The 11411-nt window shown below is 42.5% G+C and overlaps 1 protein-coding gene across 3 annotated transcripts in view; it reads left to right on the top strand.

Moving 5' to 3' along the window:
- The window catches only part of C3H4orf45 (chromosome 3 C4orf45 homolog), a 115126-nt gene that overhangs the window by 68793 nt on the left and 34922 nt on the right, over positions 1-11411 (top strand). For all 3 annotated transcript variants that reach the window (XM_032898219.1, XM_032898220.1, XM_032898218.1), the window contains exon 3: positions 2428-2486. In XM_032898219.1, coding sequence (XP_032754110.1) covers positions 2428-2486 — 59 coding nt within the window. The remainder of the gene's footprint in view (positions 1-2427; positions 2487-11411) is intronic.

Genomic DNA, 11411 nt, shown 5'->3' with positions numbered 1-11411 from the left:
CTGCCTTTCTTGATTCAATAATTCCAGTCTAAAATAGGCAACATTATGCAGCGTAGTGGCCCAGTCACAACAATGCGTGTGCTTATCACTGGCTGTGGGAAGGAAGACACCTAAGGGGTTAACCGTAATATTTTGCAAATTGAGGCAAGAAGAGAACAAACCCATTAGCATGACAAAAGCTAGCCGGAGGGGCTTTTTCCACTCCACTGTTTGGTACTGAGAGCCCAGTGTTACCAAGGAAGGAGGCAGGAGAAGAAAACCTTAGTGTGTACGCATTCTTGAAATACATCGCATTGCATTGTGTCCGTTTTACTAATGAAAAAGCCCATAGTTACAGACATGGATAACAGGGTCCTTTCCAGTAAGGAAAGCTAAATCAGATACCCTCTCAAAAGCATTGTGGAAGATCATAGCAAAGCAAGGATTCCTCTAAACAATCTTAAAGATGACCCGAGAATGGCAGGGCTATTCTAGAGGTGGGCTTGGGGGGGGAGGGCGGGGGGGGGGTAAGCAATGGCTGTCCAATAGAGCTAGCCCCAGATGGATGCAATTAATTTAATCCAATTTTAGCAGATTTTATTCATTCGGAAAATGTGTCTAGCTCACAGTTGCTAGATGTAATTAGCAGGCGTTTCATTTTTAAGTAATACCTAGACTTATTTACACATGCCTTCATAGTAAGTGTCTAATTTGAACCTATAATTATATTTGGTAAATGAAAATGTTGGAGGATATATAAAAGTCTCTTTCACTAACTTCTTTAAAATATTATTTCTTGGTGGAGTGTATAAACATTTTAGGTTCTTGTTTATTTATTTGTAGTTTCGGATTGAAATGCAAGTGCTTTACCCCTGAGTTACCTCTCTAGCTGTACTAATCTATTGTTCAATATTTTCCTTATTATGAATAATGAACCAATATAAATGTTTATATGATTGTGAATTCATTAGGTTTGATGCCTCAGTGAGTATGTTTGCTCAAATAAATCACGGTGTATTTTGTTACTAAGTTAAAATACAAAAGGGTAAGCTTATTTCAGATAATATAACATTTCAACATTAACACGTAGAGCTCTAAGAGATGTGGGAAAAGATATTTTTTAGTATTTCCTAAGGAGATTCATGCTTTTATTAAACATAGAGTAGCAAAAGATCAAAGAAGATCACCTAAATCTGAATATATTTAGTATATGATGTCCAAAGGTGATGATAAGATTATTTATGAATTGGTAGGCAAATTCAGTTTTCAGGAACTTAATTTTATGCTAGGAATCAAGTGATGCCATGACCTTTCCGCCGTTTGCAGATCACTACTTAGACATTTTCTGTTGACTGACGGGCAAACGCTTATGAGTCTTCCATTGTACACGAGTTTTTTTGTGTGAGGAACAAGGCTGCCATTTTGGGTCACCCGAGAAAGCCGGTAGCATAAGGAAATAGAACACATAGGACATTCAGGCAGGCAGCCTATAAAGTCGTTCTAAGCCATAGCTTGGAGAAGAGCCGGAGAAGGATGAGAACACCCGGGATTGCCAGCTACTGCTGACGTTTCACCGTTATTGCTACTTTTCGAGTTGCTATGAATCTGGCACCTCCTACCAATATAAATGTTTAAAATGCGTTCCGGAGCAGAAGTGAAATACTTTCTGATATTTCATGTTGTAGTTTTTCAATTGTAGTATGGCAGACTGAGAAATGATTGTAAACCCAAACCCTTCGGAATATGAACATGACACCCTTGTTTCCCGGCTTCTTTTAAAAGATGGGGAGGAAGACGCCGGCACTTTGGGATCATTCATTCGGGATTAATAGATCATTTGCGTGCACACAGCACCGTGTGGGATTCTGTGTCTTTTCTTTTTTTTAACTGTGAAACTGATATTTAGCTACCAAATAGTTTCTCAACTATCAGAGTTTTCAGACATGCTGTAGGCATCTAACGCCACCTCTTTTCTACTGTGCGGTCACATTTGCTGATCCGAAGAGCCCTCGGCTGCCCACCTAAATGGGGGCTGATAGTCCCCAGCGCTGCCTCCTTCCAGGGTCAGAAAGACCTGGGGGGCACCCAGGGAATGCAGGCTGGACCACACAACCTCTGGGGACACCCAGGGACTGCAGGCTAGACCACACAATCCCTGGGGACACCCAGGGACTCCAGGCTAGACCACACAATCCCTGAGCCCTTTCCCCAGCCTTTCCATTCACCCAGAGGGAGCGGAGCTCCTATCGACTGCTTCCTCTGAGTTCAGGAAGCAGCAGCTACCGGTTTAGGAAGCATCCATCTCCTCTGATTTTTCTTTCAGCTGAATTTAGCACACCTACGTTTTCAATCCTGACTCCCTTTCTGAGGAGAACTATAGATCCGTAGTTTAAACCATGGATCCCTACTAAGGAATGGGACTGACCTTTAGCTTTGCTCCTCTTACAGCACGGCGAACTAAGTCTTCGAGCGATGGACAGATTAACCCACCGCTATCAAAATCCTTGGTAAGTACATGTAAAGGTATTTTCCTTTAGTTAAGGGGTTTCCTTCCTAACTTAGGGACAGCTTCTTTTCTAGTTTATTTTCATTGCTTCATATAGCTTTGTGTGGGAGGTAAAAAAATCACAAATTTTTATTTCTAATGAACACAGTAAGTTTTACCTTCTGCCAGTGTAATTAGGGAAAAAAGACAGCAAAAGAACATGGTAAAGTCAGTGCTAGACTACCATGGGGAAAGAAACTACAGCAGCAGCTGGGAAGGGTAGACACCAATGAGCAGATTAGTTTTAACTTTGTAAGTGGGTTTTCTGTAGAGAAACAAATATATATATATATATATATATATATATATATATATTGAGAGAGAGAGAGAGAGAGAGAGAGAGAGAGAGAGAGGAGAGTGTGTTAAGACTTCATTGCATGCTGTTGGCCTAGAAACCTCAATAATAGGTAGTCTTGGTTAATAAACATAATCTTACTGAAGTCACATAATGGCTTGAATTCATGTTGTCCTAAGGTAGCCGCTAACAAACATTAAACATGTGTAGCCCTAGGTGTGTTAAATTACTGGGAAGAGAAAATACTGGGCTCTAATGCGATGGAATACAATCCAGATGCCCAGAGGGGAAAGTCAGACAGCACTAAAGGCATGATAGTGTAGGAGGTGGGGGTAGGACAGGGGGTGCTGCTTTTCTCCAGTTTTCATTCTTGAAAGATACAGTATTAGTATGTACAAAACTATTGGATTTGGCCTCTTCTACTAACATAAAATAGATCACATAGGAAGAGACCTCAAGCCCCTTGGGAGCCGAAAAGACTTCCTGCTCTTGTAGAGGACATGGGTTTGGTTCCCAGTACCTGCATGGCGACTCATGATCATCCATTAACTCCAGTTCCAGAAGATCTGATGACCTCCTCTGAACTCCATGGGCACCGAGCACACACATGGCACACATACATGCAGGCAAAACACTCACATACATAAAATAGAATCAAGCAGATACTTTTAAAAGTTTGTCAGGCACTGTCCAGAAGCTCTCCCTGGGCAATATCTGTGACTTGTTCATGACAGCCACTGCTCCTATGAACAGCCACATAGAAAGAGTTACACTGCATTGCATGAAAAGCATGCATTCTGTGTGAAAGATTCCAGCCCCTTCATTTGAAGAACATTGCTTACATCTCCCGTAAATACTCCATCAGCTTTTCCTCAGCAGAGAAAGCCACCAGAGAGAGGCTGTTGGAAATTAAGAACACCTTTAACAACCGTTGGCGGTAAAGCGTGAATGTGCTACTCTTTAAATATAAATACCTTCTTGGAAAGTATCTGAGAAACACTGAAGCTGTGAACACTTTTCCTAGAGAGAAAAGGTTACCTTTATTTCTAGGGACCATTTTATACCTTGTACCAAGTCATAAGGATGCAAAATATCTTATGGAAAAAAAATCCTTGTACTTAGGGGATTGTGAATTAAGTTTGGAATCTGAGCATACGTTTAAGAAGGAAAAATACCCAAATCAGTTTGCCTGTGTGAATGATGGCTTGGTCAGTTCTCTGTTTCTGTGACAAACATCTGAGAGATAATCAACTTACTGAGAGAAAAGACTCTTCTGGCTCTGAGCTCTGAAGGTTCTAGTACATGATCAGTTAGCTTTGCTCCCTTTAGGCCAAGCTGTACATCATGGTAAAAATCTCACAGTAGAGCAAAGCCATTTACCCCATGAGAGACACAAGAAAGAACTAGGGCTCCAAGGTTCAGTTGGGCATATTCCCAATGACCAGAGTTCTGAAGTATTATTTCTTCTTTTCTCTTCCTCCTTCTCCCCACCTCTTCTTCTCTTTCTTCCTCCTCCTCTTCCCTCTCTTCCGCTCCCCCCTTCTCCTCCCTTTTAGGAATCCTAGAGACCAAGTTCAGGGGCTTAACCATGACCATACTTTATACCACTGAGTGATATATACTCTCAACTCCTTAGAAGCTCTGCCACTCCACAGACCGGGACCAAACCTTTAACATATGGGTCTTAGGGGCCCATTCATTTCAAACCATAACAAATATGAATTAATAAGTAGGACCATAACCAGAAAATTGCAGTTAGAGAAGGTGAAATTTCATTGAATGTTGGTAGTTTGTACATTCTTCTATGGCCTCTGGTGGAGGCCCTAATTCTAACAAATCAGACACAGGCCTTGGAGGATGCTTATGTCTTGTGACTCTAAGCCTGTACTGTTTAGAAACCTTTCTGCCTCACTCTTGAGTTGTCAAGATAGTTTGGCTAGGGTACTAAACTCCAATGGTGCAGATGTCCAACTCCCATGGTTTTGGTTGTATTGAGGGTCTCTCTCTTTTCTGGGCTTGTTAGTATTCAGTCTCCCAACCGCTTTCCGTGCTCTGTTGTTCTCAGACAGCAGCAGTGCTTCTCCAGTTGAAAGTCTGGCTGGTTTACAATAGCAAACAAGCCAGGATTGATGTTCACAACTATATACAACTGTAAAACAATTATATGGCTTTTTAAAAAACATGCAACATTCATGCCTTTCTTGGCATATGTGTATATGTGTAGTACTGGGGAACTAATATACTTTTTAGTTTTCTTAAAACACTTTTATAACCTTAATTTTTATTTTATGTATATGGGTGTTTTTCATGTTTATCTGTACACCATGTGTATGCCTGGCACCTGATGAGGCCAGAACTCTGCATCGATACAGAACGGGAGTAACTGAAAACTGTGATCTGCTATCTAGGTGCTGAGAATTGAACCTGGGCCCTCTTGAAAAGAAGCCAGTGCTCTTAACCACTGAGCCATCTCCCCTGTCCTAGGCCATACTAGTTTAAGGTCAGCTTGAGCTATCTAGCAAGTACCAAGTCAACAAAGACTGTCTAGCAAGACACTGTTTTTTAAAGAAGCCAAGTAGGGTAGGGAGGAGGAGAAAAAGTTCCCATCCTGGGGCCAGGCATGGCTGTACATATCTGAGATAGCAGCATCTAAGAAGTGGAAGGAGGATCAAGAGGTCAAGGTCACTCTTGGTTACATAGTTTGAGGCCAGTTTGGGCTATAGGACAGGCTCTCTCAAAAACCATTGTATCCTTCTCTGTTTCATGCAGTTTGTGATACAACAGCTCACAACAAATCATAACCTGCTAAGGCTTGAAGGGTTTCTGAGGAAGTGAACTGATATTGCTTTGGATAAAATTCCTGTTGGTTAATCCAAGTATGCTTTTCAATACACCTGTCTTGTTACAACTTATCTCCTCTCATTCATAAGTATATGTACAATTAGGAATTCAGTCTGTTATCGAGGTGATATTGAAAAGTCGAGTATGGGTTCTTCCTGGCATCAGGAGATACTTGAACCTGGCAGAGGAAGCACATCAAACTAGGATCTATGCCTGGATCTCAGAAAATCTAGGGAGAGTGGGAAGACAAGGGGCTTAGACTTGCTGGAAAGGGACCTCTTTGGAGAGTATGGATTTTAATCTAAGAACATAGAGATCCCCGGGAAGGTTTAAGTCAGAGGTAACATGATCCATATCCCTTTGCTAAGGTCACTCTTAGAAAGTTGGAACGCTGTGTGGAGAATGGATGGTAGGTGACAGGAACAGTTGTGACAAGATCAGCTAGGAGACATCTCATTTGTACAGACCTATCCTGAAATAAATAAAGCCTAGTGTACAGGCTTTTTACTCTCTGGTTTCTCTTGACAGTCAGATGTGGGCGTGGATGGACAGTGAACACAACTCTTTATTTTTTTTTCTTCTAAATTAAAGAGCTTCTAAATATAGAGAGATGGGACTCAGTTGAGCTTTTAAAGAAAACAGACCATACAGACGAATGAAGAGAGGAGACAGTGCCTCCAAAATGACAGCCAAGTGCATACATGCATTGTTTCATAAGCAATGTTAATGTTACCATTGACTGTTCCCATTGATCTAAGCTGGGATCTGGGCCTTGGGTGGTTTAAATAGATCTCCCTTCCTGCCTATGATAACCAGCCAGAACCAAGAGCCACAAGACTAGATGAGGAGAGCAGGGATGGAACCTTGTGAGCAGGGTTTCTCCCGCAAGGCCAGATTCAATGAGAGATAAAGGTCCCTTGAGATGACAGGGAGTGAAGAGTCTAAGAGGGGCACTCAACAGCAGTGAACAGAAAGCAAGGAAAACAGCAGCAGACAAACACTGGAGTTATCAGTGGCTTCGGAAAAAGCAGCATGGTAGCAGGATGATCAGAGTTAGTGATCCCAGCACTGAATAATGTTGTGGCCAATGTTGGCACAACGGAGGCAAGAGTCCACTGTTTCTTAGATGAGATATCCAACAGAGAACATTGCAGGCTTCCATCCATCCATAGGCATAGTTTTAAATATTCGTTCACTTGAAGTCACACTGTCCTGTTCTATAATAGTAGTTAATAATGTAGCATCCACACACACGGTCTCTTTGTCTTGAGAATGCAAAGCTGTATTAAATCAATGATGTGCTGTGTTGTACAATTATTGAGTCTTACAGAACAGTGAAGATGTAGTTCAGCGGATATGAAATGGTGGCCCGATGTGTGTCAGGTGCTTGGAATCTAAGAGTTCTCACAGGCTTTTTCACTCTTGTTTCTCTTGGCAGTCAGATGTAAGCGTTCTGGGCGTGGATGGACACTGAGCGCAGTCATGCCATGTGAAGTTAGCTCTTTATTTTTTCTCCTAAATTAGATTAAGCATATCCCTGCTTTAAATAGCCCAGATTTCCCTAGCTAGACCACTGGATGGTCCACTCATCTCCATACAGTCTCCTCTGCTTACAGCTAGGTATTTCTAGCATATACACACAGCTCTTCTAATGTCAACAAGAATGAACGGCACAAGAAAGGAAACACAGGAACAGTTTATGCTCCAATTAGAGGGGTCATCAGAGACTCTACTGGTAAACGATGAATTGGCAGGGTTCTGTGTTGTAAGAGACAAGCGAATCCTGTAGCAGTATAGATCCCACCCCATAGGCTTTTAACACTTAAGGGAAGGCTACCTAGGAATACCTTCTTTCTCTTGTTTTCCTATGAGAACAAACTTTTAACAACAATCTTTCAAATGAGAGGTTTGCATTAGTCAGCCCCCCATTAGTGTGACAAAATGCCCAAGAAAATCAACCTAAAAGGAGGAGCTTTGCCCTGGCGTATAGTCTCAAAGGTCTCCGTCCATGTTTGCTTGAGCCTGATGACCCAGTACACTGTAGTGAGTGGGTGAGAGAAGAGGAGAGAGGGGGTTGTGAGGAGAAGAGGAGAGGACAGATGAGCACTGCTACCTTCTGGTCCTGGACAGCAGAGAGAGAGAGAGAGAGAGAGAGAGACAGGAGGAGCTGTGGGCCTAAAGATTCCATCAAGTCTTTAAAACGTGGACCTTTGAGAGACAGTCAAGGGTAAAGTGCTTTCTTCACAAGCATGGACACCTGAGTCTGATCCTTAGAACCCACATTAAAAAAACAAAGCAGGCATGGTGGCATATCCTTGTAATCCCAATAGCATCAAAGGATCTCTGAGGCTCCTTGGCCAGCTAGCTAGCTTAGTCTAATGGGCAGACTAGGCCAGTGAGAGAGTCTCTCTCTCTCTCTCTCTCTCTCTCTCTCTCTCTCTCTCTCTCTCACACACACACACACACACACACACACACACACACACATTCAAACTACAATAAGGTTCTTAAAATGATTGAATTGTAAAAAATTCATTGTTTCTCAGGGGGAAATTCTCGCAGCTCTCTGGAACCTGCTCACTTACTGTGGTAACTGGCGTTACTGTGTGTTAGCTGGGCGTGAGTCATCTGAAAAGCAGTGGGTTCTCTAAAGCTCCATGAATTTAGAAGCCAAGTTTGGGGAAGGACAGTGTTCCCATAATCCTTTATGATCTGAATCCAAAACAATCCTTTCAGGGTGTGTCTTTTTTCAAATAAAAATAATACTAATTAGTTGATAAAATCCACTTTCTCCATAATGCAGTCTTCATTACCTGAGCAATCAACAGCAAACAAGCTATGCTCACATACAAGTCCAATCTTCAGAGTTAAAAAGCAGTCAGCGGACCATCTCAAATAGCCCTACTGAATCAATGATTCTAACTCCCCTCCTGCTTCAGTGTCCCCATATCTGTCGTGAGAATCAAGGTAATCAAACTTATATCTATCCCTGACACCCAGTCAGAGAGCTGCTCCACACAGGACACTGATACCCATCACCACCATGTGACATTGTCTCTGTGGGTTTTACTATTCAACCCTGCTGTAGTCGTCTGTGTGGGTAGCCCTTAGTAAAGGCTCTTTGACCTGCCTACAATCACCTCCAAACTATCTCCCCAAACACCTCCCATGTGTCTTCAACTTAGTCTCCGATGATGGTCCACCTGCACTTTCACAAGTGAGCGTATTCTATGCAACAGGTATTAAGGGACCAACGTTACATCCAAGCATGGCCCCTGCCGTACTAACAGGAAATAAAAATGGAATACAATCGTGCCCGCTTAGGAGAAGGCCACATGGGAAGCAGTGTATGAACACAATGGGGAGGGCCTCCAGGTCTCTGGAAGCCCGATTCATGCTTCCAAAGGCAACTTCTACATGATCTATCCTCTGTGACTCCTGTAACAATTCCTTTGGCCCTCCCTCTTTAACTCCGTTGTTAAAGATGGATTCAGCTTTGCTGCATGTTCACTTTCCTTGTGAGACTGTGAGACACAGACTGTGAGACTTTGATTTCCCATTAATTCCCTTACATTTAATCCAGTTCTTGGTATACACCATCTTGTGGCCATGATGCTTTGAGACAGGCTATTTAAGTAAGGCCTCCATTTCCTCGTCTTTAAAATGATGGTGACAGGATCTCCTATGCAGGGTTATGGTATAGACAGCATTGTTACCCGTACAACACTTAGGACACTGGGATACATCAAGGACTCAATGGGTGATAGAACCATAAATTTGTCACCCGAAACACTCTTAAGGACCTAAGAGGAAACCAACGACTTGGTTTCTGGGACAATGCATAAACTGAAACTACAATTAGCAAATCAGGCACTGGATTTTATAACTATTTCTCAGTTAGTGAAATGCTTTGAAATCAGAAATCAAATGCATCTATTAAAGTCCTCGCTGTGGTTATTGGCCCCCAAAGGTCCCCAAACAATACAGGCTATTGCCGTTGCTCTTCTTTGCTCGCCATTATTAAATAGTTAAACTGCTAGAGACACAAGACATCTTCATTGCAAGACAGAGAAATCAAGCTGAAGCTGACCTCAAGGCTGCCTGCCTGCTGGCTAGCTTTTGTAATGCTTCAAAGTATCATAGGCCATAGAGAGAAAAGCATCAGTGCACACAGCATGTATGTATGTGTGCAGGTATGTATGTGTATGCTGTCACACCGACCTGCCAGGGAAGGTGTGCCACAGTGATGTGAAGTATATAGGGGCAACATCCTACTTTCTTATTGGATTTGAGGCCTATACCATAGGAAGGAATTCATATCTGGTAAACCTGCCTAAAAGACCAAAGCCCAGGAGGAGCTAGGCCTTGGGGTGGGTAAACCTACGTCTGTTGCTAAATGGACATGTTGCCCAACTGCCTTCTAAATATTATTACCCCCAGATGAATGCTACTGTCGTCAACCTTAGCCAGATAACTCCTTTCTGTAGTGGGCAGCAGTTAACACAGCAACTCACAGCTGGTCAAAGGGCTGGGAATAAGTGACTGGTCCATGTTCTCAGCCCTGCAGAGAACACCCATATCAACTCTTCGCCCAAGGTTCAGGGGATTTCAATGAAGAGGGAGCAGGAAGGATTTAAGAGCAGGCAGATGGGGAGAGGTTCTGTGAAGTGCTATCTTCTGGACATAACACAGCTGTTGAACCCATGAACTCAGTACAATTATGGTCACCCACACAAGGGCCAGCCAACGAGATAAGTCAACATTTTAGCAGGAGGACATGAAAATGGATTGGCAGAAGGAGATCCACTGGGATCTTGAGGAAGTCAGAAGGGGAAAAGGAGGATGAAACTGGATGAAAATACATGTGTGCATGTGTGAAATTGTCTAAAGAATATATGAAAGATGTTTTAAAATCTTTATTGATGAAAGCATCTGTATAAAGATTAGCTATAGCATAAAAATCCATACTACCTGAGTTGATTTCCCCCCCAAAAGTACACAAAAACTCTAAAAGATAAACAAATAAGAAAATATAAAAATTAAATTTTCTAATACTCAGTGAGTAGAAGGTCCAGAAAGAAGCCAGGGGAAGTAGAAAAGAGAAAAACAGTAATTCAAGAAAATGTCCTTTAAGGGAATGAATGATTTCCAGATTGAAACCATTCACTAAATGTGACTAACGAAGTGTGCTGTGAGGTCATTGAGAATCGTCATGAGCATGAGAGTGCAGAAAGCAGCCAGAGGAAAGCAGGTGCCTCCAGGACATGGGACAGGGAGCTGTTAGAGCAGCGTGTCACCCACCCCATGTGCTGCAGTTTGGACCCTAGAAGTAAAGAATGATGTGTAGTGTAGAATTCCATGTTCAGTCAGTGATTGTGAGAGCAGATAGAAAGTGGGCATTTCCAAACCTGTCAAACTGAAAGTTACCATTGAGCATTTTCCCTCAGAGAGTGAATAGGGATGTTATCTAGTCAAAGGGAGAAACACAAGGACAAAGAAAGAACCCATTGGGAGACAAGGTACCAAGAAACATGGTGGGCGAAGTGTTTCCTCAGAGGCCAATAAAAGAAAAGAGGCAAGAACGTGGCCGCCCAGAGCCCAAAGCAGCATCAGTGTAGACAAGGCAGGCAGAGTGGGGTGCTGTAGGCAAAGTCACTTTGAGGAAAAGAATGCTGGGAAGGGTAGCAGAGAAAGGAGGGATGTGTTTAGTACTACTTAGATGCATGCTATATTTAAATTCCTTTACATTTT

This window comes from Rattus rattus, chromosome 3 (assembly GCF_011064425.1).
Source record: "Rattus rattus isolate New Zealand chromosome 3, Rrattus_CSIRO_v1, whole genome shotgun sequence".
Lineage (NCBI taxonomy): Eukaryota > Metazoa > Chordata > Mammalia > Rodentia > Muridae > Rattus > Rattus rattus.
Note: the sequence above shows the minus strand (reverse complement) of the source record. Positions and strands in the feature narration are given on the sequence as shown.